Source organism: Trichoderma evansii, assembly GCF_050947405.1.
Source record: "Trichoderma evansii strain SZMC 28006 chromosome Unknown GGI43scaffold_6, whole genome shotgun sequence".
In the NCBI taxonomy this organism is placed as follows: domain Eukaryota; kingdom Fungi; phylum Ascomycota; class Sordariomycetes; order Hypocreales; family Hypocreaceae; genus Trichoderma; species Trichoderma evansii.
In genome coordinates, this window is record NW_028145200.1 from 506,070 (window position 1) to 531,757 (window position 25,688).

General features: G+C 44.3%; 11 protein-coding genes across 11 annotated transcripts; 6 read left to right on the forward strand and 5 right to left on the reverse strand.

Annotated features, from left to right (window-relative positions):
- The first annotated feature begins 425 nt into the window (after positions 1 to 425).
- Positions 426 to 1,772, forward strand: GGI43DRAFT_400961 (uncharacterized protein). Its single transcript, XM_083205509.1, has 2 exons — positions 426 to 975; positions 1,101 to 1,772. Exons 1-2 carry the CDS (start codon positions 701 to 703, stop codon positions 1,708 to 1,710), a joined length of 885 nt encoding a protein of 294 aa, XP_083062051.1. The 5' UTR covers positions 426 to 700; the 3' UTR covers positions 1,711 to 1,772.
- On the reverse strand, positions 1,773 to 2,883 carry GGI43DRAFT_400962 (aspartic peptidase domain-containing protein). Its single transcript, XM_083205510.1, has 4 exons — positions 2,769 to 2,883; positions 2,338 to 2,647; positions 2,097 to 2,254; positions 1,773 to 2,015 (listed from the first exon to the last, which is right to left on the reverse strand). The coding sequence occupies exons 1-4, from the start codon at positions 2,770 to 2,772 to the stop codon at positions 1,867 to 1,869; spliced, it is 621 nt and encodes a 206-aa protein (XP_083062052.1). The 5' UTR covers positions 2,773 to 2,883; the 3' UTR covers positions 1,773 to 1,866.
- A 710-nt stretch (positions 2,884 to 3,593) lies between these two features.
- GGI43DRAFT_400963 (uncharacterized protein) lies at positions 3,594 to 4,419 on the forward strand. Its single transcript, XM_083205511.1, has 3 exons — positions 3,594 to 3,654; positions 3,729 to 3,881; positions 3,928 to 4,419. Exons 2-3 carry the CDS (start codon positions 3,861 to 3,863, stop codon positions 4,312 to 4,314), a joined length of 408 nt encoding a protein of 135 aa, XP_083062053.1. The 5' UTR covers positions 3,594 to 3,654; positions 3,729 to 3,860; the 3' UTR covers positions 4,315 to 4,419.
- GGI43DRAFT_329731 (FAD-binding oxidoreductase) lies at positions 4,371 to 6,209 on the reverse strand. Its single transcript, XM_083201953.1, has 3 exons — positions 6,025 to 6,209; positions 4,799 to 5,960; positions 4,371 to 4,745 (listed from the first exon to the last, which is right to left on the reverse strand). Exons 1-3 carry the CDS (start codon positions 6,163 to 6,165, stop codon positions 4,612 to 4,614), a joined length of 1,437 nt encoding a protein of 478 aa, XP_083062054.1. The 5' UTR covers positions 6,166 to 6,209; the 3' UTR covers positions 4,371 to 4,611.
- Positions 6,210 to 9,307: 3,098 nt separating this feature from the next.
- On the forward strand, positions 9,308 to 9,971 carry GGI43DRAFT_433144 (uncharacterized protein; the record flags this gene model as incomplete). Its single annotated transcript, XM_083209693.1, has 2 exons — positions 9,308 to 9,621; positions 9,686 to 9,971. The coding sequence occupies 2 exons, from the start codon at positions 9,308 to 9,310 to the stop codon at positions 9,816 to 9,818; spliced, it is 447 nt and encodes a 148-aa protein (XP_083062055.1). The 3' UTR covers positions 9,819 to 9,971.
- A 1,099-nt stretch (positions 9,972 to 11,070) lies between these two features.
- On the reverse strand, positions 11,071 to 12,829 carry GGI43DRAFT_382286 (glycoside hydrolase family 27 protein; the record flags this gene model as incomplete). The annotated part of the gene is made up of 5 exons (XM_083203228.1): positions 11,071 to 11,742; positions 11,809 to 12,051; positions 12,119 to 12,330; positions 12,398 to 12,668; positions 12,737 to 12,829. The coding sequence occupies 5 exons, from the start codon at positions 12,827 to 12,829 to the stop codon at positions 11,071 to 11,073; spliced, it is 1,491 nt and encodes a 496-aa protein (XP_083062056.1).
- A 1,762-nt stretch (positions 12,830 to 14,591) lies between these two features.
- On the reverse strand, positions 14,592 to 16,397 carry GGI43DRAFT_400971 (D-galactonate dehydratase). The gene is made up of 5 exons (XM_083205512.1): positions 16,293 to 16,397; positions 15,995 to 16,224; positions 15,828 to 15,937; positions 15,618 to 15,729; positions 14,592 to 15,554 (listed from the first exon to the last, which is right to left on the reverse strand). Exons 2-5 carry the CDS (start codon positions 16,168 to 16,170, stop codon positions 14,807 to 14,809), a joined length of 1,146 nt encoding a protein of 381 aa, XP_083062057.1. The 5' UTR covers positions 16,171 to 16,224; positions 16,293 to 16,397; the 3' UTR covers positions 14,592 to 14,806.
- Positions 16,398 to 16,427: 30 nt separating this feature from the next.
- GGI43DRAFT_400973 (dihydrodipicolinate synthase) lies at positions 16,428 to 17,934 on the forward strand. The gene is made up of 3 exons (XM_083205513.1): positions 16,428 to 17,124; positions 17,186 to 17,278; positions 17,349 to 17,934. The coding sequence occupies exons 1-3, from the start codon at positions 16,670 to 16,672 to the stop codon at positions 17,782 to 17,784; spliced, it is 984 nt and encodes a 327-aa protein (XP_083062058.1). The 5' UTR covers positions 16,428 to 16,669; the 3' UTR covers positions 17,785 to 17,934.
- Positions 17,935 to 19,255: 1,321 nt separating this feature from the next.
- GGI43DRAFT_400974 (short chain dehydrogenase/ reductase) lies at positions 19,256 to 20,427 on the forward strand. The gene is made up of 2 exons (XM_083205514.1): positions 19,256 to 20,001; positions 20,063 to 20,427. Exons 1-2 carry the CDS (start codon positions 19,557 to 19,559, stop codon positions 20,371 to 20,373), a joined length of 756 nt encoding a protein of 251 aa, XP_083062059.1. The 5' UTR covers positions 19,256 to 19,556; the 3' UTR covers positions 20,374 to 20,427.
- A 1,219-nt stretch (positions 20,428 to 21,646) lies between these two features.
- Positions 21,647 to 22,898, reverse strand: GGI43DRAFT_329802 (Mpv17/PMP22 family protein). Its single transcript, XM_083201954.1, has 3 exons — positions 22,382 to 22,898; positions 21,962 to 22,285; positions 21,647 to 21,884 (listed from the first exon to the last, which is right to left on the reverse strand). The coding sequence occupies exons 1-3, from the start codon at positions 22,481 to 22,483 to the stop codon at positions 21,732 to 21,734; spliced, it is 579 nt and encodes a 192-aa protein (XP_083062060.1). The 5' UTR covers positions 22,484 to 22,898; the 3' UTR covers positions 21,647 to 21,731.
- Positions 22,899 to 22,973: 75 nt separating this feature from the next.
- On the forward strand, positions 22,974 to 25,372 carry GGI43DRAFT_400976 (general substrate transporter). The gene has a single exon (XM_083205515.1). It carries the CDS (start codon positions 23,315 to 23,317, stop codon positions 24,917 to 24,919), a length of 1,605 nt encoding a protein of 534 aa, XP_083062061.1. The 5' UTR covers positions 22,974 to 23,314; the 3' UTR covers positions 24,920 to 25,372.
- The last annotated feature ends 316 nt before the right edge of the window (positions 25,373 to 25,688 follow it).

Sequence of the window (25,688 nt, forward strand, 5' to 3'; positions counted from 1 at the left end):
TCTTTTCGGTGCATAGCGGTTTGGATAGGGCAGTGTACGATACGATACCCCGGGCGTGAGACAGACGCTACTCTTGTGAAATATGTTATTTGGGCGTTTAGGATGGAACAGATCACAACGGTTGGTCTCATCACCTCTCTTTTTGGAAAAGGAACATTATATATAGATATCTACATATAGAAAATATGATGAAAAAAAAAAATGCTATACAAAGCAGCTTTAGAAGCGCCAGATTGCTGCGATAACCAGAATGCACGTAGAGATAAGAGATCACTCCGGCTGCAGCCAATCGGTGGCTAGCCATTATCCTGAATAGGGAATCTGCGGAGGGACTGGGCTACAGCTTGATTTAACGTCTCCATTAATATCCCGAAAGACTTCCGTGTCTTGGATTTTCAACGCATAGGCAGATGCCGAGAGACTGTGCATAAACGGCGGTCAGGTGACAAGGCGATCTATAACTGAAGGTGTCCCCACATTGAGCTCAGGATAGATTCGTTATTTCCGAGTTTATGGTATGACTTTAGGAAACATAAATACCGTTGCCAGAGTCTACAAAGAAGGATTTGACATTCAATCTTTCTTATTCTCTCCGTTTTTGTAGCTCTTTCTTTAACTTTTCTTTTGCCCCTTGATCCACTCTTGTTGATTCTCCTGGCATAATAGGAGGTGGATTCAATCAGGAGGACAAGGTGAAAAGATGTTTTCATATATTGTCGGCTTATTCGCCATCCTTGTCCTCGTCGCAAATCCAATAAGCCAGTACTTCTTTCCGCAGATCTCTCGTACGAAGAATCCACTGTCTCCTAGACCGCAGCTGAATGAATCGCTGTTGGCAATAGATGGATTGAATGCGAGTGTGCTGAATTGCCCGGCTGACGCGTACGGGGCGCGGATTCTGAGTCGGGAGCCTTTGGTAGTGTATCTGGAAGGGTTTTTGAACGAGAGCGAGAGGAAGCATTTGCTTGAGATTAGGTAAGTCTCAAACCAAGATATGGGCTGTTTTTCGATTTTCTTGTCTCTTCATTTTAATTGAGACCTTTAATAATTTACATGTGAACTCTGGTGAGCGCTAATGGATAATATTTACATGCACACAGCGAACCTATTTTTGAGCCATCAACCATCACTGATGACTCTAGCTCCACGCATCGTGACAATACTATCCGAGACTCCGCTGTTGCTCTTTTGCCACGAACGGATATTGTTCGCTGCATTGAGGCTCGCGCAAAGGCTTTCCAAGGCTGGCGACGAGATTTATGGATTGAGCGACTGCGAACGCAGCGATATGTCGCTGGCGGGCACTATAGCCACCACTTTGACTGGAGCCGCAATGTAGATGGGTGGGGTAGAGTGAGTAGCTTTATGGCATGGATTGATGCCGCAGACGGTCTGGAAGGCGGAGGAACAGAGTTCCCACTGTTGGAAGCCATTACGGAAGGTAATAGGCCAAAGTGGTGCGAGTTGATCGAATGCGAGGATAAAGGGGCCGCAGATGGCAATGACCAAAGAGAAGAGAAGAAGCTTGGTGGTGAAGAAGAACCGGATGGAAAGGGCACGACTTTTAAGGTAGTTCCCGGAAATGCTGTTTACTGGGAGAATTTTGCATCTGATGGTAGGGGATATGACGAGACGTGGCATGCTGGTTTGCCCGTGAAGAAGGGAGTCAAAGTCGGATTGAACATTTGGAGTTTCGGACGGATCGAATAAAGAATAATTCGCATTTAAATAGCCTATAGATTGTCGATAAATTGATATATTGTTGAATAAATAGCCCTTGGATGGCAATGCGGCACTAACAAAAGCTGGGAGTATCAAGATGAAAGAAAACAAGCAATCCGGACAATGCCCATTTGATGTCGTTGCTTATTTCCATACTCTTTCGCACTGGCCAATCCACCGCCCCCAACCCAAGACCTTGCCCTCAACTTCCTTGGCAAGTATTTCTCGAGTGGGCTTTGAGGCCGCGAGTTTCTCATCTAGCGGCTCACTTAGAGCGATGATGTCGAAGAAATCTGCCAAGTTCAGTTATTAGCCGACTCTGTTTAATTCTTGTAATGACAGTAATTAATGCGAGGGAATAGCAAGGCACTTACATCTATGAATGCCATGATTGAGGAGAGGACGAGGGGGGATCCAGACGTTGTCGACACCGAAGTAAAAGCCGCCGTGTAATCGTGTAGACTTTTCGCCTTCTGGCTTGAAGTCGCTGTTTGTAACCGATAGCTTATCTTTGGAAATTCCGAGATACATTCTGTTGTAAGTTACAATAATAATTAGCCATTGGATCCACTTTCATGCGTTTCTGCGCAAGTTTCCACTCTCACTCCAACTTACCCGTGACAGATGGGGTTTGGCAGCGGTGCATCAACATCTTCACATATTAACAGCCATTGTTTGACGCCCGGCACTGAATCCCACTTCAACTCGGGAAGGCGACCATCTCCTCCAGCCATGTACTCTGGCGATAGCGTCGCGGGACTTGCGCCGCAGTCTGGAGATGTGATTTGGATGGTGGGCTCTGGGTATGAGGCGAACTGGGGGCCCTTGACGAAGGTTTTGGCGTCGCGGCCTCTGGCGTTGGCAAAGAGCCAGCTCGCGGTGAGTTCGACGTATTTGAGCATTTTTAACTTTTTGATAATCGAGTCTAAATAGCAATTGTGTAAATAAAATTGTAAAGATGGTAAAAGGATGTAAGCTGCCTTGGGGTTGGCGGGGGACTCTGTTGTAATTGGTAGAGGCTCTGCTTATTGATTAAAATGACATACTCATGATTTAAGAGAATTTACACAGTTCGGAGACAGCGTAGATTTTTAATTTCTTGTATTTGAGCAAGGGATCACGGATTCGTTTACACAGCGACCGCATCCTGCATTCACTGGCGAATCCTGCATTTATTAGTGACGTTTTGACAGTAAGCCGGGATTCGGGGCTGACACGGCGTCTATGAATCTGGCCGACTTTCGCCTAGCATGATCCACACTTTTTCATGATGCCGACGTTCGGCTGAGCTACGGCTTGCGTTTGACAGGAGCATGGAGAATTAGTGTAGACTTATAAAAATAACTTGTATGAGTGCATGGGTGGATAAGCATATTTGCGGTGTGGATTTGGCGAATGGCTATTATACGTGGGGGCTATTTCCTAGGTGCCGGACGTTGCTCCTTGATTGTGATTGCGATTGCTGCGTGTTTAAACTTATGTATAAGCTTTAGGCAAAAACTATCATGGAGGACGAGATCAGATAGCAGCAATTACAAAGAGAGGGATCAGCTACCTATGTGTATGCATGTGAGGGGACATAGAATTGAATGTGACAGCTAATCAGCTACAGTAGAACCGGTTCTCGGTCAAGTGCTATGGACTGGCTACTATTATCGTTCGATACCGGAGGCATACCCTTCAGTGATAGGTCTGGATACTATCAAGCTAATCTCTATTGTGTGACAGAGCATTTTATTCTGCAACCACTGTGCATATGGGTCCAGCAGCTATAGGGTTGCATTGTCATATTGGCCATGTCTACATACACTGGAGCTAGATTCAAAGCAGCTGTGGGTACGTACTATATACTACTGACTGCTACTACTGCTGCCAATAGTATAAGCTGATGTATCAACATATGCTATTTCTGGAATTTGGCTATTTACTGTTGTAAGTAAACGAAATAAAAGACACGGTCGGCAATTTATCCTGCCGGGAGGGGTTTTAACAAATATATTTAATAGATTTGTAAGTCAGCATCCGGTACTAAGGCTTATATTTACATATCTAGCTGCCGTCGCAAAGATCTCGCCTAGTGTTTCTTAGAGACAGCAACCAGCCCCAACAACTGTTGATAACAACAATACCCAGCCACTATGCAATTCTCCATCTTGGGCGTAAGTCGACTGGATCTCACCAGGATAATCGGCTAATAGTTTAAAGCTTCTGGCACTGGCAATTGCCCCCGCAGCTGCCACTGACGGACTCGGCTTTGAGATCTTCTCCGCCGGAGATGGAAGCCCCGCCGCCCAGCACTGCGGAGAAGACAGCATCCAAGCTTTCAACGAGACTATAACCAACAACAGATGCGAATCGTGGATCCTTGCGTACGGAGATGCCGTCAGACTGGTGCCTGGACAGACCATCCCCGTGTCCTTGCAGACAAACGACGAGCAGACGTGTACGGTTTACTGGGTTCAGGAGATTCACGGTGTGAATTCACAGACCTGCGCAGATAGTGTCTTGGCCACCACGGCTGAGTTGACTGATGAATGCTATGCTGCGCCGGTAGGGGTTTATGGGTTGAATGTTGTGTGTGAGCAGAATTAAGTAATCTGAGCATCTACTATAGATGTTGCTTGGTCATTATTACGATAGTAGCTGCTGTAGTTTCTCACATATATTCAACTTCGTGGCCAACAAACTGCCGCCAAATATTGATTTTATTCATAATGTGATGGTTCGTTGTGCTAAATAGGGAAAAGCGATCTCTGAGTCCCTCATAATAGCTATATTATCGCGTATTGGAATGCATCAATCGTCCGTTAAAAATTGAGATGCAATCGTTCCTTCGTTAAGCAAATGTCATTAGAGAAAAAGCTAAACTGCTCATATAATGCTAATTTTTTAATTGGCCTCAGCACGCAGTGGCTTAATAGGGTTTGTTTTGTTGAACAGCACATCGGGGTCATATTTGTGTTTCAATATAGCCAGTCGCTCCTGATTGCCACCGAATGGTCTATCGGTTATGAGATCACCAGCTAGTACCAAGTATTAGCCATGTTGGGAGATTTGACGAGCTAGCAACACTTACGTTCAACATAGTTGGCATATTCCAACGAAGTTTTAGTATCCCCAGAAAACTCCTTGCTGTCAATGATAGCTTGTCGGCACTTGGCCTGAATCATTCGACCCCAGGCTCTGTTTTCTTCATCCATTGTAGGATCAGTCCATTCCAAGCCGACAATACCGGCTCTGTAAGACCCACGGTTGGAAAACGCCATTGATTCCAAAGGTACACTCTGGATTTTAGTTACGTCATGGATCTCTATGCCCAAAAATGATGCGGACATGTCGGGGTTCTTCTCTACTTGCTGAGAATAGTCGCTGTAAAGTTCCTGCACAAACGCAATATCCATGTGGTTCGTAACCGTGACTGCTTTCAAAGCTTTGCGGCGACCATGCGTGGCTAGAGGATTTAATAGCCCATTAAGATGGTTATAAGGCATCATTTTTGCGGTGATGGCGACGGGCTGCAAATCGAAAAGGAATTTGAAATATTCCCGTGCTGTGGCTTCATCGCCGTTGTAGAATAAATTGACGATAACCATAGCAACAGGCGCTCCAGGGGGCTTTGCAAAGAGAATCATCCCCGTGGCCTCGGGTACTGAAGCCTTCATCCTGGTATTGAATCCGTCCACAATAGGGACTAACTTATCAGGAGTAAACACCAAGCCACCAGCGTAAATTTCATTTGGTTGATCATGTCCTCGAAGGGTGAATTCAACTGCAACGCCAAAATTGTGACCTGCGCCGCGTATCGCCCAGAAAAGATCAGCATTCTCATTTTCTGAGACTGAAAGGAGGCGTCCGTCAGCAACGACGACTTTAGCTGCAACAAGATTATCAACAACAGTGCCGTATAAGCCTGAGAGCCAGCCCATGCCGCCACCCAACGTCAAGCCACCAATACCGGTATGATTCACAGTCCCGCCTACTGTTGCCAGGCCCTTTTCAAATGCGGCATTGTCGACATCTTCCCAAAGGCAACCACCTTGAGCAACGATCAATTTCGAGTTTTGATCAACCTTCACGGCCCGCATCCCTGAGAGATCAATGGTAAGCCCGCCTTCGGTAGAGCTAGTTCCTCCCGTAGAATGGCCACCTCCCCTCACAGCAAGGTCAAGCTTATTAACAGATGCGAACTTGACCAGCTTGGATACTTCTTCATATGAAGCTGGAACAGCGACAGCACCCTATTGTCGTGAGCAATAATCCAAGTATAAGCTTCAAATAGAAGCTCTGGTTAAGGGCACCTACAGCGCGTTTCACTGCGTTATCTGCCCATCGGGAAATTATTTTTTCATATTCATCGCCATCTGCGGCAGTGAGCAGTCGAGTGGAAGGATCTAGCTGAGCGGCGAGCTCTTTTACCTGCTGCGCTGTGATTGGTTGTCTCATCTTTTGCTAACGGTAGAATAAAGGCCGTTGAATTTGTACTGTTTCGAGGGTTAGAGATGAAAGACACCTCCAATCTGCCAGCAGGATTGTACTTCTTTTATACCTGTTGGTCTTGTCTTTAGCGTGGCTTACTGCTGTGAACCTAAATCCTCCAAATCCTCCGCCACGACAAAGTAAGTCAAGTATGAGACCCACGAACGCTTTAGTTTATAGTATCTAGAGCTAATTCTGTAGCTTAAGGATCACTTAAAATGCTCTGTCATAACTAAAACACCAATGGGATAAACGCTTATCCCATTTCTCTTCATGCTCTACAAGGGTTTTGAGCCACAGAGGTTGATTTTGACGAATCTGTTATGGGCTGTTCGTTGCACAATACTCATAGCCTCGAAATCGTTAAGCATATTTCCGCGGCTGTGTTGAATACTGTAAGGCTGCTGTAAGGCTGGATTGCATAGGTAGCTTAAAGCTACCTACGATGTTTACACTAAGTATGGAGCTTACGTTATATTAAGCTAAACTCACCATTTTCGAGATACGCCAAATGCAGCGTTTTGTGCTATTTTCTCATTCATCCAGTGAAACTTTTCCCTTTTACGGTCTAGCCTAGCAGCTCCTTAGAAATCAGTCAGGTAATATTCCTTACGAAATCCAGAGGACAAATAATGAATTCCAAATTTGGGGTTTGCGCTTATGATCGGATCGTGCGGAAAGTTACCGCAACATCCGCGATACGAATGTGCTACTATTTACTATAGCCCCAAAGGGAGGCTGAATACCCCTATATCTGACAATCCAGTCACTGCGTAATATACTAGGAGACCCCTAAAGCAAGCTGCTCACCAGCTCACTACGTCAGAACATGTCACTAGTCATCGGAAATACTTGTATGGTAATAAGATTCGCTTATTATTTACTATTTACTATCGTGTATCTCGCGTAATCATTTGAATCGTTAAAATAGATTGTTGAGAGATTCTGATACTGCAAGCTTGGAATACCGGCAGTAGGCATCCTGCTAGTGATTACTGAGTCGTATGATTTCAAACTTGGAAATTGCTACTAAGGCCCTAAAATCTATCACCTGAATTCTCGAGTAATAGTACTACAAAAGGACGTATGACGTACGAGTAACATTAAAGGAGGGGAAGTGCTGCGGCTAGAGCTGCAGTTTGATCCTACAAGAGATTTGGAGCAACTTGTGGAGCAAGTTGCCCACCTAATGCATAACGTTCAGGTCTATCCTGGCTAGCCCATCCTGACATAGGCTCTCGTAAGGAGGGATATTATAGGTAATCCGATCCATACGTATGCATTTTATAATAAAGAATACTGCAATAATCCACTTTATTTTGATGCTCATAAGCTATCGTAAGTAATAAATAATTGTTCTATATATAGTGTAAATATTGGAATACTTGGACGGGTTCCTCTCAACGCTAAAGGAAATTCTCCGCGGCTATTTCCGCAGCTAATGGAGCCACCAACAGACTGACGTGTCTATATAATGGGGTTTTTGATCTGCATAATATAGTTTCCCACGACAAGTAGGACATCTATGGAGACGGAGCATTAGGATCAATGAAGAGGCATTTACAACACTGCAGGGCAAAATATGTTCTTCAAATGTTGAAGCAGAAAAATGAAATGAATAGATGAAATGGATTAATGGGTAAGTTTAATCAGCCTTTATCGTGAAATAAAAAGAGTGATTGCAGAGCGGCTAGGGAACATAAGAGAGTAATGCTAATCTTGTAATTATGAGGGAAACATAGTACGCTGCGGGGGTATGGCACTTCAACATTCATAGATACGGATACCTGAACTAAAAACGGGGTTTCTAACGTAGATCCAACGCTAGAAAGATTCAAGAGCTTCTAGCTGTGGGCAGGGCTAGCAACATGCTAGTACGTGCTGAAGAATAGATAACCATTGTGCTTCTATAGTTATTGCAATCTGTTGTCTAATTGACAATGTAGCCGATGAAGCATACAAAAGCTCAATATTTCTACTTTTCCCCTGAGACTGGGTCTTTACTTCTTTTTGTGTCTTTTTAATACGAGCCATAGATATAGTGGATCTCTTGATTCGTATACGTTTAATAACTTCAACGATAAGCTAGTTTTATAATCACTCATGCATATCCTGACAATATCACGGAAAACTAAAAGGAGAGTTGTGATTAGTAAAACACAGTTGCATCAGGCTGAAGTTACATTGGAGAAAAGCCGAGCTGTCATTCTAGAATGTATGATGCAGCGATTAACGTCCAACGGTAAAAAATATTTTCGAGTCCTCCATACAAATGCGTTGCATCCAGAAACAGTAGGGTGGTTAGAGAGTGCCTCTTATGATTTCCTTGATGCTCGGTATTCACCAGACCGGGGTACAGGCTTTCTGTCTCTGGTATAGGTGGAAATTTATTATCCTGCTAGGATATAGCTAGCGGCATAGTATAATGCACTGGGCGGTCTGAACGAGGTGCCTAGGCTACATGTAGGTAAATGTATATGTATTATCTCGTTCCTCGTAAATGGGTGCCATTTTTATGTCCGACCTTCCTCTCATCCACTAGCCATTCATGTATGCTATATGTTTTTTTGTGTGTGTGATGCCACTCAATATATATGTATATTAGTATTCAATAGTATTGTCCATAGATCTAGTATCAAGGATATGCCAGATCATGGATGATTATGACAGCATGGCAGCATCACTCAAACCCAATGCGGTAATATGTGTGTGCCTTGCGAAGCCTCTTTAGAAATTTGGTGGAACCTACATAGAGTCTTTTGCCTGATTAATACGGCGTTCGGAGTAGACGCTCCCATATTGAGACACAGGGGAAACAAGTGGCGGAACCCTCACCGATCTTTCCGTGCGACTTCGTATTGACCTGCAGATCTGAGCTAGCAGCTATACGCGTGATCGACAGCGCTCGTATTGCTTTAAGTGTGCCGAATTTGCCGATAGCCGAATCCAGCTCATTACTCTATTTGGACTCTTTCGAAATACAGTACGTAGTCAATAGAAACTGACGGGAATATAAATAAAGGCGGCAACCTTCTTGTTAAAATCGCCACTCCAACAATCTTACAAGAGTTTAAAACACGCATCTGAAAAATCCTAAATATCATTCAAAATGAAGACTTTCGCCTTTGCCGCAACTGTTTTCGCCAGCTTGGCTGCAGCTGCCTCTCCCTACTGGTACATCACCGCGCTTCAATCTCTCGATACCACTTCCACCACGCTGGAGAGCAGCCTTCAATTTACTTTTGAAGATGCGAGCACTGGGTTGACTACAACATGCTCATATGTCAACTCCCCAGGATCTGGCCGCCCAGTCACCGTGTCAACTCCTACGCCATGTGAAAACTCGCAGGTGCAATTTACCTATATCCAAACTAGCGCAAAGACTGGGCAGATTGCCATCACTCTTCAGCATCTCAACGCTGCGTAAGTCAAAGTGGTTTCGACTTCAATCATACATATAGAGAGCTAACACTGAGTGTAACCAAAGTGGCAATCTCCAAGGAGAACAGAACGGAACTGGAATCGCCGACCTCGCTTGCCAAGCAGACGAGGCCAAAAGTGGAACAACTTGCTATGCCCAGAACACCGAGATTATTCCTGGCCCTGAGACTGGCGCTTAAAGTCGGTGTTGACTCTGCAAAGATTCCTGCCATGTACTCAGGAGCATAGCAGCAGATAAAATCGGGGGTGAGAGGGCGAGGGGATTGCGGTTGCAGTAAATTGTGATTATTTGTGAAGATTTAGTTATTTAGTCAAGCTTATTAGTCTATTTCGGCCATTAATACATTATTTGTTTTCTAAAATTACAAATGCAAGCATAATTTTATCTGATAAATGACTTGAATTAAGCTGTGCCAAGCTTTTACTATTTAAGGTATGTTGATCATTTAGGGGTTGGACTATAACGCAATGCTGCCATGTACAAGCTGGTCACAAAGTATTATTTGTTCAAATATACATGTAGTTTCTCTTCGACTGTGGTGCAACAGTGGCAGGTACGCTAATCAGCGATATTGATGAACAGGCAAAATGAGTTAAATCAACCACATTGAAAAACAGCTCAATGTACATGTATCGCTTCTTTGCTATGACAAGAATTTAGAAGCCAATGGCTCTGACTCTAATGAAGGCACATTCAAATGTACTCCAAATACAGCTGTATCTAGGAAATATATATATGTATATGAGTTAAAGCTGCAACAGCTCAGAGATGAGGGCTAGAACTTTTCTAGAAGTATAAAGGAGCGTGCTAAAAGGATGACTAAAAGGATTTTAGGTAGTAACTTCTTGCTGTATGCGAAAGAAAGCTACAGATATTGCGAATCGTATGAGCTAGGGAATGGGAGCTCGGAAATTCTTGCCCAATCCACTATTTAAGCTATTACTCCGTATTACTACTACCACAAAGCCAAGAATTGGCACGTGGGGCGTAATATTGGGTTTGCTGACAGCTGCCAGCCGTCGTCCTATAATACAGTTAGCAAAAGAACAGGTGTGTTACATGTGCGTTGTGTTGACATATTATAGTCAAAGTTTAGTACTATCTCTTATAAAATCTTATGAATGACGAGGATATCAACGCCCAAGGAGCCAAGTAACGGACCAGCGTGCAGTAGGAATTTGAAAAGAAGTTTATAGCGTTTAGCCCTTTGTATTATGGTTCTTTTTAACGCACTGCAATTCATTATCCTTTACTTAGACTGTCTATACTCAAAGCTAATTACTGCCCATCGTGCTACAGCTATATATCATGCTAGAATGCTGTTCTAAACGCTTTTACTATTTTTACACCATCATCCTGCTCACGTTGTTTATACACAAAATGCATCTTAAACATATGCCGTTTGACCATCGTATCCGTCCTTGTTTCAATTACAACTCATCCTTCTTAAGGTGACTCTTTTGCTTAACCTTCTCGCCACTCACACTGCGCAAGCGATAGGCTTTAGCAGCGTGTCTGGGTACATGCACATCAAAGCGGCCACCAGACTTGATAAGGCCAACGCGCTCGCCAAACAACCGCGGATCTTCGCGCTTTAAACCTTCAGCGTAGGAAAGCTCGGTTGAGTTGTACCAGTTCAACTTCTGTAGCTTCTGTTTTCGCGCTGAAGCACTATCGGCGTCAAGAACGGCTTGAGCGTCCTCGTTGCTCATAGCAGCCCCAGTCTTGCCCCATAGATCATAAACAGCCCAATCATTCTTGTTCTGAGGGGCTGTGCCACCAACACCATTCGTAAGGAAGATTTCCTCGAGTGTGGCACCCATGTCAAGGTCCTCATCAGCGACATTGAGGAAAATAAGGATCTGATCTCCATTTGCTAGAGGTCCGCTCCAAATGTGAGTCTCACCGACACCCCACTCGTCCTTGGGAACATTGAAGTTGCGCCTGACACGCTGAACAGCGCGGCCACGGGGATCTTGGTTGATAGCAATCACGGCAGGGTTGGTGACAATAGAAAGGTCAGAGCCTGACCACTTGCGAAGATCGGTTCCAAGAAGGAGCGGCGCCTTCAGGGCAGCCCACATGGTGAAGTGAGCTTTGTACTGTTCACTGAAGTTAGCTTCTAATGCATCGATATATGATGGTTTCTAAAGAGATGAAAATCTTACCTCTTCCTCAGTCATACCGCCATGACCAACTTCAAGCATGTCGAGATCATTCCATCCACCCGGAAGACCGCGATCGATATAAGGAACGACTCGGTTGATGATGGCGAGAACCGAGCAGTGAGTGCCAGGGGCAATGCAAGCCGGGTTAGCAGGATCATTGCAAGAGCATAGATCATCTGGCCGGGCAAAAGAGTCATAGATATCTCCAAAAATGCGCCAAGAGTTACCAATAGATGCAGCCCACTGTATTATTTTGACATGTCAGTCTCAATAAATGACACGTACTGACTCGGTACGATAGGAGACTTACGCTGTAGGAATAATCTTCACCCCAGTTGCAAAGACTGTAAAAAATGTTCTTTCCAGTGGCTTTAAGAGCTTCTGCCATGGCGTTGAAGCGCTGGAATGAAATGAGAGGAGTGCCGAAGCGACCCATGTGGTAGCAATTATCATATTTGAGATAATCAACACCCCAATCCGCAAAACTCTGGGCGTCATCCATTTCATGGTCCAACGAACCAGCTATATGGTGTTAGAAATCTTCCAATCTTTTTTTATGCTTCCACATTTGGAAGTGAAAGTCTCTTACCATATCGTGCGCACGTCAATTCACCAGCACTCGAGTACATGCCAAATAAGAAGCCTTTGGCATGCAAATCGTCTGCAACGGCAGCCATTCCTCGAGGAAACTTCTTCTTGTCGACGACCAGTTTACCTTTGCTATCGCGACCATCGGACCAGCAGTCATCTAAGACCACATATCCGTATCCCAAGTCTTGAAGGCCATACTCTGAAATGAGCTTCGAGTGGTCAAGCAGTAAATGCTCAGAAACATCACAGCCGAAGGAATTCCAGTTATTCTGTCGCGAGAATTAATTATTTCCCAATCAATAACTGACGGCTACAGATGTTGTAGAGAAACGCTTACCCATCCCATCTGCGGGGTTCTAGCTAGACCATTGTCAATTGCCTCTACGACAGCCACAGAGGCGGCAACAACCAGCGCACTTTTGGACAACATCTTGTACCTGCAAGACCAACAGGCGTCTTGGGCGAAATCAATGATTGATTGTAGTTCCAATTGACATCTTGAGCTGTTATTCTCATAGATACATGCCATATAAATAAAGAGTCTTCAATCTATCTTCGACGGCTTCAGGCTTACCCCACCAAGCCACCCATCTACAACTACTCTCCGCGATAGACGGAATCCTACTTTCCTACGCGGGGTCCTACCTGGGTATCCCCATCTATTTGCCCGACCCCACGAGGTTTTCCGATTTCTCCATTCAATAGCTAGTAGTAGAACTCGACGACAATGGTCACGAGGAGCTAGCGGCTGATCGCACAGCGTTTGGAGAATTGCTCGGGAGATTCAAGGGCTCCACACGGATAAGAGGTCCGAGTCTACGGAAAAGCAAGACAAGCCTCGCAGCCTTAGTGCCACAGCACGCCGAGCCAAGGATTCTGAACGTGGTTACTCGTGCGATTAGATTCGCCGTCTATCTTGGCATCATTTACCACGGGGAAAAATTTGGCATATTTCTTTTTCAATTGCGGGGATGAAAGACTTGAAACAAGGTTCTGCGTTGATCAAGGAATGGTTACACGCTGCCTTGGGTGCATGGCAACTCTGTCAACAAGGAAAGAAGAGACACATGGGTATCGTGAGTTGTTAATCGATTTTTCAACATGAAAACCCAAATACATATGAAAATTGAAATATAAATATTATTTTGCTTCAATATATACCATCTAGTGCTGGCTCCTGTTAGTTGTGAACCCACGATGGAAAGTTTGACGTGTTATCTGAAAAAATGCTTTGTTCAATCGCTTACGTGACACCAAATTCAAGGCAGTTAGTTTAAGCATTCAATGAGTTTCCAGTGTTTAATCAGCAATCATGTAGGGTAGTAGTATACTCTGAGATGATACACTGTTCTGGCATATTCCAAATATTTTCTAGTGAGCGTTTCATCTCTAATTCTCTTCTGTCATCTGTGAAGAGGTAATAAAATACGCGCCTTGTACACAGCTTGGCAATTGGAAGTTAAAGATCAAGCTTCCTTGTGATACGGCTGCCAATTGGAAGACTGCCATCCATTGGCACTTATAAATCGGAAGCTTAGGCACATGCATATGCAGGGACAGGAGATGATCCCGGAATAAAGTAACCGTAGCATATGCATTCTTATCTCTGAACCTGGGGTGTGGGAGTTTATGCAGTTCATGATTGGTGGGCAATGTAGATGCGGAAAGAAAGCTCATGCATAATCTTGAAGCAGTGCATCATTGCCTGAAACGGAAAGAAATACACGTATGGGTTGTTAGATTGACTGATCATTGACGATATGCGAACTAATATAGCTTCAAGCTGTTAAGTATGTTTCATGAAATATATAGCATTATTTATTGACATAAGGTTAGGGTTAGGGATGATTTAAACTTGAAGACGCTTGAATAGATAGCTGGTATTAAAGAGAAATGGATATTGGACCTTCGGAAAAATTGCATGCTATGCTCAGGATCCTTCATTATAGAGGAACATCCTAAAGGTGGACTCGATATGCTGCCCAAAACATACTAGGATACCATTTCAACAAGCTTCCATTTCGGCACTTTCTTATATAATCTCTAATTTTTTTTACTGTGTGAATAAAGGTACGTTTATACATAATAGACCCTGAAGGCATTCTTATTACGCACGCTTTGGATAAATGGTAGCAGGAGAGACTCATTCTAATTATGCTTTTTTCTTTGATAAGGCTAACCTTTCTGTTCAGCATTATTGCCATTTATTTGGTTTAATCTTGATATTAACTTATTACATGTTCTATCGGCATATATAGCACAGGCAACATCGAATCATCTCAAGGTAATAAAGCCAATCTCATCGTTTGAGCCTAACCAAAACACCTCTTATGAATGCAGCAGCACAATAGCACTGTCTATCGAAACCAAGCACTTCTATATCTAAGTCAATATCTGAAAAGCCTGATTACCATTCCCTGATTTCGCCATCCGGACCCCTAAAGGAGGGCGACTCCCATGGTACGCAATCCTTAGACAACTTTCGGATTACCTCTTCGTCTACCTCAATGCCCAAGCCAGGGCCTGAAAGAACCTTAATGTAGCCGTCATCAACTTTCCAGACTTCAGGGTTCTTTATGTATGTTTCGATATCCTGCCCCGTATTGTTATAATGGATTCCAAGGCTCATTTCCTGAATAGAGAAATTGGACGATACTGCGTCAACTTGCACGTTTGCGGCCAAGGCAATTGGTCCCAACGGACAATGTGGTGCTAGAGCGACATCGTATGTTTCGGCCATTGTTGCGATCCGTCTTAACTCAGAAATGCCACCAACGTGGCAGATGTCGGGCTGTAAGACATCCACACATCCTGCTTCCAAGAACGGACGAACGTCCCACCGACTGTAGAGCCGCTCTCCGAAGGCAATAGGGCAGCTGGTTAGTTGAGCCAACTCTTTAATTCCACCAATGTTCTCAGGCAGTAATGGCTCTTCAATGAAGAGGGGTCGATGCGGCTGGAGCAGTGCGGCCAGCTGTTTTGCCATCGGCTTGTGAACACGACCGTGAAAATCGACTGCGGCATCCATTCCTAGACTTTTGACGACTTTAACTCTTCGTACTACATCATCAAGCACTGATGGTGAATCCAGCCAGCAAACATCTGCGGTTCCATTCATTTTGACTGCGTGAAACCCTTGCTCTTTGCGAGCTATTCTGTTTTGAGGTTATTAGCCTTGACCGTGCATTTACAAGAAGTGAATAAAATTTCTAGCTTACGCTTGTTGTTCTACCTCATCTGGGCGGTCGCCTCCGATCCAAGCATATACTTTGAGCTTGTGTCTGACTTTGCCGCCAAGGAGCTCATATATAGGGACACCAAGTTTTCTGCCTGGACACCAGTCAGTATTATTTTCACATCCATGTAAATGATCGTTTAAGAAAAGAAAAAAAAAACCCCCCCGACAGCTCCTTTGATGGTTGAGTTACCTTTTAAATCCCATAACGCAATATCGATTCCAGAGAGAGCACTCATAAAAACTGGTCCGCCTCGATAAAACCCAGTCCGCCACGCCATTTGCCAGATGTGCTCGATCTCGCTGTATTTGGTAAGCAAATTTCCTATTCTGTCCAGGTGCCAGATCTGGTGAACCTACTCAGCATCATGTCCTTTAAACTTCTCAAACCACGCATCTAAACATCCTTCAACTGCCTGTGTATGTCCTTCTAGAGATGCTTCGCCCCAGCCAACATTTCCATCTTCATCGGTAACTTTTACAAACAGCCACCGAGGCGGGACGCGAAAGTATTCCATAGACTTAATCCTCGTCATGGTGAAATTTGCTGTATTTTGAACTAAATAATACAGCCTTTCATATGAATGGTGGTAAGATAAGGTGATAATTTGTTGCTCGTATGATTTGGAAGTATAACAATACTTGTATATACGTATAGTATCCACGCACGGCGAGAAACCAAGGAGAAACATAAAAGAGAATGCCGCCGCGGAGCTCCACCATACCAGCATGGTTTACTTCTTTGGGGGCAGAACGCCTCCCCGCTGAGTGGAACACAACCCCCCACCACTCCACAGCGCACGGAAAAGCAGAGAGGGGGAGGTGGGGATGACACCAATAATCCGGGAGAATGTAGCCCGAGTAACATGGGCCGATGATGCTCCGGTAGGGGAGTTATTTGAAGTGGGAAGACGCTCTTGATGGTGAAATGAGGGACAGGCTGATAACTTGAAATATCTAGGTTTTCCTTGACAAAAACACAATTTGTATTTACTGTGATCATATAGAAACATTTCACATCTTCCAGCAGCAAAAATGGTCTCACAGACGGCACCTCCGCCGGGGGTCTTCGTCCCCGTCCCTACATTCTTCAAGCCTGCGGCTGATGCGAATGAGCTCATCGAACCCAGAGTCGATATCGAAACTCAGGTGGCTCACAGTGTATTCCTTGCCAAAGCCGGCATCACTGGACTTACCATCCTCGGATCAACAGGCGAGGCCATCCATCTCTCACGGAAGGAAAGAGCCGACCTTGTTGCCGGCGTGCGGGCCGGGCTTAAAGATGCTGGCTTTGACAATTACCCGATAATGGCTGGGGTACTTACAAACGGCATCTCTGAAACCCTCGACTGGTTGGAAGACTACGCAGCGGCGGGAGCTCAGTGGGGTTTAGTCCTGGCGCCTGGCTATTTCGGAAAGGCTGTGAACCAAAGTAACCTTATCGAATGGTTTACAGCGGTCGCCGATCGAAGCCCAATGCCAATCTTAATGTGAGTTCCAAGACACATTTCATCACGTGTGTACAAGGATCTAGGCCTAATGGATGATTAGATACAACTATCCGGGAGTTACAAATGGACTTATCGCGGAGCCGGATACATACAGAGCGCTAGCCAAGCATCCAAAAATCGTCGGATGCAAAATGTATGTGTTGCCTTCAATGTTGTTTTCCTTTTCATTTCCGAGAGATCTCTCTAACGTGCGATATGACCAGGTCTCATGGAGATGTTTCTTATCATGTCCAAGTATCCCTTGACCCTCAAATTGATCACAGCAACTTTCGTGTATACAGCGGCTTCGGGCAACAGCTTGGGCCGATTGTTTTGTTTGGTGCCGCCGGTGTGATCGATGGGCTGGCAGCATTCTATCCCAAGACCGTGGTTAGACTCATGAAGCTTGCGAATCAGGGATCCCATCAAGAAGATGTTTTACAAGAGATCAGAAAACTACAGTTCGCTGTTAGCCGCGCTGAAGAATTTGTCGTTAGGTCTGGAATCATTGGCATTCGAGAAGGCATTATCCGTAAAACTGGCCTGGGAGCATTTGAGGGAGGTAGACTACCACTGAAAGGCAGGATGCCTGAGGAAAATTGGGCCTCATTGCATCAGCTTTACTTATCAGATATTGAACAAACAGAGGCTACGTTGTAAATCTAGAAACTTTTATAGAGATTCAAGCCAAGTATTACGGCTATTATACAATATTGTCCTATGGGATTGAGTAGGAGGAATACATTCTTGCAGCAATGAGAAGTATTTTAGCTTACTGTTATCTCTGAAGAGATTTACCGGCTGCATGAGTTTACTTTTCATTGCTCATTCAATTCGTTGGTCTGGCGTTAGTGTTGTGGATATCCACATATGGCTCTGAAGTCTCATCAGTATTAATTCTCACAGCATAGGTTAGCCTATTGATGACTTGACTGTGTTATCTAGATCTGTTGTATCATCTTCATGGCTTAGAATGAATTTTACATGTTACAGCAAGGCTATTACATGGCCAGTATCCCTGGAGATTTAGGCTGCTTAACCAGAACCTCAACATTGACTTGAAACCAAAAGACATTCTTAAGAGGTCATAAAATAGAATGATAAGCTCATTTTCTTATTTGTTTCTTACGCCACCTGTATAAACTGTCAATTGATGGTATAGATGACTGGTATGTATGGTGGAAAATACGTTTATCGTACTCGCATATCGTTTAACAGGGATTGTCTCATTGTCTACCCAGAAGGTAGTCATGGTATTAATAGAGTATTATATAACCTTCTAATGACCGCCCATATTAATATTAAACGATAAACGAATGTCTGGTTCCTTGACGACCCGACACAGTCAGTGGTATCTCTTCACATTAGTTCTCATTAGAGTAACCAGAGCGGCAGCTACTTCTACGCTGGGAGCGAGAGAAATACATTGAGTATCTTCAAAATTAGCCTATGTATAGTTTTCTTCAACTTTTTAAAGCTCATATTAATGTTTTGCTTGCGGAGGCCGAGAATTTAGCATAAGGCAATCGAGCTCATTGCGGTTGTCCATCCCGAGTTCAATCTGATTACTTGCTGACACGGCGCTACATTTCCATGAAGCGTTTAGATACGCTCCTAAGATACTTGCGCGACAATGATATTCTGCAAGTTTTGGTAAATAACCCTTAAGGCCTCGATACATCTATATTGGCCTTATTTATGCTTTCCAAGTTTTCATGAACCAGCAGTGAGCTACGCGAAATATTGAATCAGTATCAACTACCCATGTTTGTAAATTCGTTGGCCCATGGTAAGATACCGGAGACCTTTTTTTCTCTCTCTTTTTATTTTTCTTCCTGTCAATTTTTTTTTACGAAGAACTATATCGCCGGATGTTTGAAGAGAAGTGCAGATAAGCATGTAATACTGGTTTTCAATTAAGAGCCTGTAATGCAAGCCAGACTCACAGCTTCTATTTTAGCTACGGAAGAGTACATGTACGTACATGTTAGCTTTACGTGTAGGAAAATCGCCGATTTCTGTACCGTTTCCGTCTCAGTTTCAGACACCGTGAAGCGCTGCTTGTTCCGACGGTTTAAATGGGCTGCGGGCTTTTTTTTTTTAAGCGAAAGAATGTGAGTAGCCATAGTGTGTCGGAAACAGTGGACCCTGCCCGCACTTTGAATTGAAGCCTCCGCATCGTGAACTTGATGAGAGTCTAGCCTGTCAATTTATGGAGTATCGAAGAACACAGCGTCAATTTCTCTCGAGGATTCATCCACTTGGCCGTAGTATATAGTGTGTTTGCAAGCAAAAGATATTGAGGCAGGCCAATCTTGCTCTCTATTTGTCTTTTCATCAAGCTTATAGCTAACTGCTATTCTTCACGCTGCCCGCAAAGACAGCTAAGTCGGTTATATCGAACTCAGCATCCAGACAGGGAGGGATATAAAATGACTTTTACAGGCAAAGTTTACGCCATCACTGGGGGTGCAAGTGGAATTGGATTAGCTACGGTTAAGCTATTAGCTGAGCAAGGAGCTACTGTATGCTTTGCAGACGTCGACACAACTGCTCTGGCAGCAGCCGAGACTTACTTGAAAGAAAAGGGGGCAAAGTTCTCAGCTACCAAGGTAGATGTTTCAAAAAGAGCAGAAGTAGACTCCTGGATTGAGGGCATTGTCAAGACATTTGGACAGCTGGATGGCGCAGCCAATATCGCTGGCATTATTGGCAAGCATCACTCTATTCATTCCATTGAAGACCTGGATGACGACGAATGGGACAAGATCATTGCAGTAAACCTTACGGGGTGCATGTATTGCATGAGAGCTGAGCTTCGGAATATCAAAGACGGTGGCTCCATTGTCAATATGGCCTCGATCCAAGGAATTACGGGTAAGTGGTCACAGTTATTCTGCTCCATTCTACACACCACCTAACTCTTAGTCACCAACAGGTCTGGCCTATCACGGAGGCTATGGTGCGAGTAAGCATGGAGTCGTTGGCTTGACTCGGATAGCGGCAAAAGAGTATGGCAAGAGGGAAATCAGAGTTAATGCTGTGGCTCCCGGATCAATCTACACCCCGATGATGCAGCAGTCTTGGGATAATACCGGGCGTCCAGTAGATGCCCCTTTTGATGACCCCACTGCTTTTCAGAGGCAAGGAAAACCAGAAGAGGTTGCAAAGGTTGTTCTCTTCCTGCTGGGTCCAGACAGCACTTTTGTTAGCGGCAGTGTTTATTCTGTAGATGGTGCTTGGCTCTAATTCTTAATGTAACATTAATTAATATAGAATAAATTTCACATGCATCTCATTGAACACTGAATCATACCAATTTGATTATGATGTCACTCTTACTTCATTGTTGTATTCTCTTCCAAGATCTACAGTAAAGCTTGAGTGACCATTCAGTTTGATAAAGTTTCTTTCTGTCAAACATTCAACACTGTTACATGATATCCAAAATTTAATATGAACAGTCATATGTAAGCGGTAATGTCATCAGGCTACCAGGATTCCTTTCTTCATGGTTGTTCAACTACTGTCTATGTATAACTTCTACTTAATGCAAGACAGCAAATAAAGAAAACTAAGGAATTTTACCAGCTACAGCATTGATGATATTATCGACACCTATCCTTGCTATCACCTACATAATGAAAATTGTAAACATCTTGGCTTCTTCTTGCTAGTGTAAACATATTCGGACTATCCTTTTTTTTCCAGCTCGGATAAATATTCGGTCAGTAAGCCGCTCAAATGTCAAAGTAATTCAGATGGACAAATCTAGATGCTACAAATAAATCTATTGGTGAAAGTTATTTTTGTAATTATGGAGAGTCGATGCAATACTCTAGGCGGATGAATTTGCAGTACCCTTTTCCGGCGGAAATGCTGCCCTTTGTTGGCGGAAAAACAAGCGTTTCCCGCTTTAGACTACAGTCCATTTCAAGCTCGGCCAGTTAGTCCAAAACGGCGTGCACTTTACGGAAAAAGAGAGCTGCTGACATGACTACTGAAAAAGCCCGATCATATTGTCTGATTCGGAGCAATATATGGCACTTTATTAGGTAAATTAGATGGTAATCAACTGCGAATTGGTAGAGCGTGACATTCTTACAGGGATGTTGACAGGCGTACCAATCAGACTGGGAACTTGTTTCGCAAGAAATTCAGTATTCTCTAAAGACATACGAGAATACGAGTATACATGCAAGGCAAGAGCAGGATGTTAAATTGATTACACACAGATTTACGTATTGAAGATTTTTTTGCGTATTTTCAGGGTAAAAGTATTAGTTTCTTTGAATGCTTCGTTATTGCTTTCAATTGGTAGCTTTGCGTTGGACTTTAAGCTGCCAAGTTCCCGCCTGCCCTAAATAGTGGATTGATGGCCTCATGATATACTAACGAAGCATGCATCGGCCTTGTTTCCCGCAAACGATTACTACTCTCATTCTATCATCTCGCATTATACTAGGACATTTTCAGTATACGAAATGATCATGTTCATTTGAGGTACCACAGTAATAACCATGTCCCCTGCACACTCGCCACTTGTATAATCCATATCACGCTTTATATCTATATTACTACCAACTTGTTTTCTCTATATTCTTTAATTATGTCATTTGGTTAAGACTCAAGAAGATGCCCCAAAACAGTCCAGCTATACTGCCAACTAATTGTCGATAGTCAAACGGCACCACACTCAAATTCAAGAGACCAACAATTGGCCACACACGATATCCTGCTATCAGCATGGGCCAGAAATCCTGCACGTTGGTGGTTAGTTTTCTTCTTAACCTTCCCACACAGGGATAGCCAGCTTGTTAAAGGTGGAGTGACTTACGTTTTGGACATTGCTCCAAATCTGGCTGTTACTCTGAAATGTCATACCACCCATGAGATAGATGAAGGCCACCGTATTGAGCGGCGCACTAAGTGACTGATCCAAGAGAAACTTGGCCGCCGTATTACTTAAGCTTAGACGGTCTTTGACTACGTCTTTGCTTTGCTTTTGCGACGATTTCAAGTCAGATAATGATTCGTTTATTGGCTTTCTGGACGGAAATTTGCGCTCCAAGAATTCTTGCCATTTGTAGTTTGGTGGCGTAACAAGAGCTGTGTATACTACAAATCGCAGTATTGACTCCAGTTCGACTTCGGCAAAAGACTTTTTGTTTAGTGGCAATTTTAGCACTCAATTGAATAATAATTATAGAAAAGAGGCGAATAAACGAATCGTGCAAATTAAGGGACTTCAACGAACCTTGGTTCTATAGGCCGTAATGCCCTGAGCACACACTCCAGAAAATCCATTAAGCAGTGTTGCTTGGAGAGTCGCTTCCGTAACTTTGGAATCCAATATCATCGTGGAAAACCTCAGTGGTACCGATCAATAGTCTGCTGCTCAATATGAAGTCCTAACGGTATGCTTGCGATGCAATGAAGCTATTTGAACGCCACCGCCGGATAAGCCAGTTTTGGCGGCACAAGATATCCGTCAGACTAAGAATCATGGCTACGGGCCGGATTTACCCTCAATCGCTAAATAACAGTTGTTAGCATGTAGCCAAGAGTGACATATTTCGGCGCCGTCCTGGATAAAAGCAAAGTAGACTACTCCGTAATTGAGCTTTTAGCGCCAAAGCTGAAGCCAAAATCCTGGACCACGAGGCTATCCTGGTCGCCATTCCAGGATCCAGGGCGGTCGAAAGCCGTCATTACCCCGCGTCAAAGTTCCATGTAACACGAAGGAGAAATGCTCGGGAGTTGGCAAGCGACTTGTTGAGGAGGGACGAGAGTGTTCTTAGTCTAAAAAACGTCTTTGAACGGATCGCTGATCCGTAAAAGGCTCGCTATTGTGGGGGTTAGCCGATTGTGGGGTATGGGGAGTCTGGATCTCACCATGTCGCCTCGTTGGTGTACAAGGGGTCAAACAGGGCCAAGTCCTTGAAGACAGGGCGTAGAAGCTTGTTCATGGTGGTTGTCATGCGGGCAAGTAATCTATAAAGTCTACTGGCCTGGACATATCCAGAATTGCGACAGTCGATCGTCACAGGGCGAGGCGAACGCAACAGAGTAGTTATAAAGAAGCACTTTAGACGCCTTAAACGGCCGTCAACTCTTCTCTTCTTCTTCTACAGTACCTTCAAAATTGTCTTGCCTTATCGAACCTCCACACTTCTTGTCGATCTTCAACATGGAGAAGGCCGCTGTGTCCACTCTCCACGAGGAGAGCCTCCCCTACGGGACTGGGGAAAAGGCTACGATCAATGAGATCGCAGATAACGCAAAGCTGGCTGCTGAGGCAGAACACCAGCTGACACCGATTCAAGCCGTCCGACGATATCCCAGAGCTGTCTTTTGGTGCCTTCTTATATCAGCTTGCGTTATCATGGAAGGTTACGATACCAGTTTACTTAGTAACTTCTACGCGTACCCGGAATTTGCGAAACGGTATGGAAAGTTCAATGAAAAATCTGGCAATTATCAACTGTCAGCGCCATGGCAAGCCGGTCTTGGCAACGCTTCTGGAGTGGGATCCTTCTTTGGAACCCTCCTTAATGGCTACCTCGTTCACAAGTACGGTCATTTGCGAGTCATCACTGGCGCGCTCTTTTTCCTCAGCTGCTTCATCTTCATTGTTTTCTTCGCTCCCAACAACAAAGTCCTGTTGGTTGGCGAATTTCTATGCGGTTTCCCCTGGGGAATCTTCGCGACAACAGCCCCCGCCTACGCGTCCGAAGTGTTGCCTATGGCGCTACGAACCTACCTCACCAGCTGGACGAACATGTGCTTCATCATTGGACAATTGATTGCGTCTGGTGTTTTGGCAGGATTGGTGAGCAACACAACACAATGGTCGTATAGAATCCCTTTCGCTATCCAGTGGTTCTGGCCAGTTGTCTTGGGACCTATTCTTTTCTTTGCCCCTGAGACTCCCTGGCATCTTGTTCGGGCAGGAGATATCGATCAAGCAAAGAAATCACTTAAGAGGCTACGTCCCAATGATAGTGAAGAAGAACTAACGGAAACTCTTAACTTGATTATTTATACCAATAATCTCGAGGAACAACTTGCTGTCGGAACCTCATACTGGGACTGCTTTAAGGGGTTCGAGTTACGCCGAACTGAGATCGCCTGCATGTGCATGGTTGGCCAGGTTCTTTGCGGTATTTGCTTTGCGTACAACTCCACCTATTTCTTCCAGCAAATTGGGTTGACCTCTCTACAAACGTACCACCTCAATGTTGGCGGTACTGGCATGGCCCTATTTGGTACCCTTGTGTGTTGGTTTTTTATTATGCCCAACTTTGGCTACCGAACTACCTACTGGGTGGGAATGGGAGGCATGTGCTCCATTCTCATTATCATTGGTGGCTTAAACGTCCATACCAACGAGAAGCCTGTTGCTATGACTCAGGCTGTTCTTACACTTATCTGGACTCTTATCTTCCAACTGTCTGTTGGCCAATTGGGATGGGCTCTCCCTGCCGAACTCGGATCAACTCGTTTGCGCCAAAAGACTATCTGCCTTGCCCGAAACTCATATGCTGTAACTGCCGTCGTTGCCGGTGTTCTCCAGCCTTACTTTATGAACCCAGGGGAATGGAACCTCAAGGGCTACACCGGATTCATTTGGGGTGGAACCGCCTTTCTTATGACCGTATGGGCCTATTTCCGTCTTCCTGAATCCAAGGGTCGCACATATGAAGAGCTCGACGTCCTATTCGCTAGGAAGGTTTCGGCCCGGAAGTTTTCCAAGTACCGAATCGACGCTTTCAACGAAGATGTCCTGGCATAAACATTTCATTCTATTTAAGGGGGTAAGGATGACTGGATAGGGTAAGCTTTATCAGGCTTCGGAGTGGAGAAGACGCCATGACACTATTGAGGATGCTGGTTATTCCATGGAACGTGCGGACGCCGGCGAGTTGTGGACTCTTTCGGTGTAATGTTTGAAGTGCTTAGTGTAATTTTCGCCGCTTACAATGCCGCTCCTTGCCTGGAAGGGTAGGTAATCAAGTATCTCGCAGTGCTTTTAGGATACAGCAGTCTACATAGTCTGGTAGTTCGAAATCTTTTCATACATATTATCTTACATCTAGCCTGATTCTGCGATAATAAAGCATTCAGTTAAATGGTGGAGATTCTCGAAATGTAAGGTACCTGGTTCGAAAATATTTGAAGAATAGTACTGTGAGGCATAGAGCAGAATTCGGCAGTTCCGACCGGCATAACAGCCATCAAGGATTAATTGAACCATATTACTAGTGAGATCGTACTTATTTCTGACATATTCTCCGTACCTAGTAGTACTACGAAGTACTATTAACTGGTACGATCGTGCGTCCTTGAATCGTTTTGCAACCCATGTAACATAAGCGCTGCATCAGATTATCTTAGCCACCACCTTGTGGCATGAGTTGTCAAGGGTGTTCTTCATATACTATACTACATTGAAGGATAGTATATGCACCCTGCTTTAATTAGGATTTATTTAGTTCTTTTCTTCGAAATAGCCACGTCACATCAAGCATCAACCACCCAGAAACACGGCTCATCTTCATCTT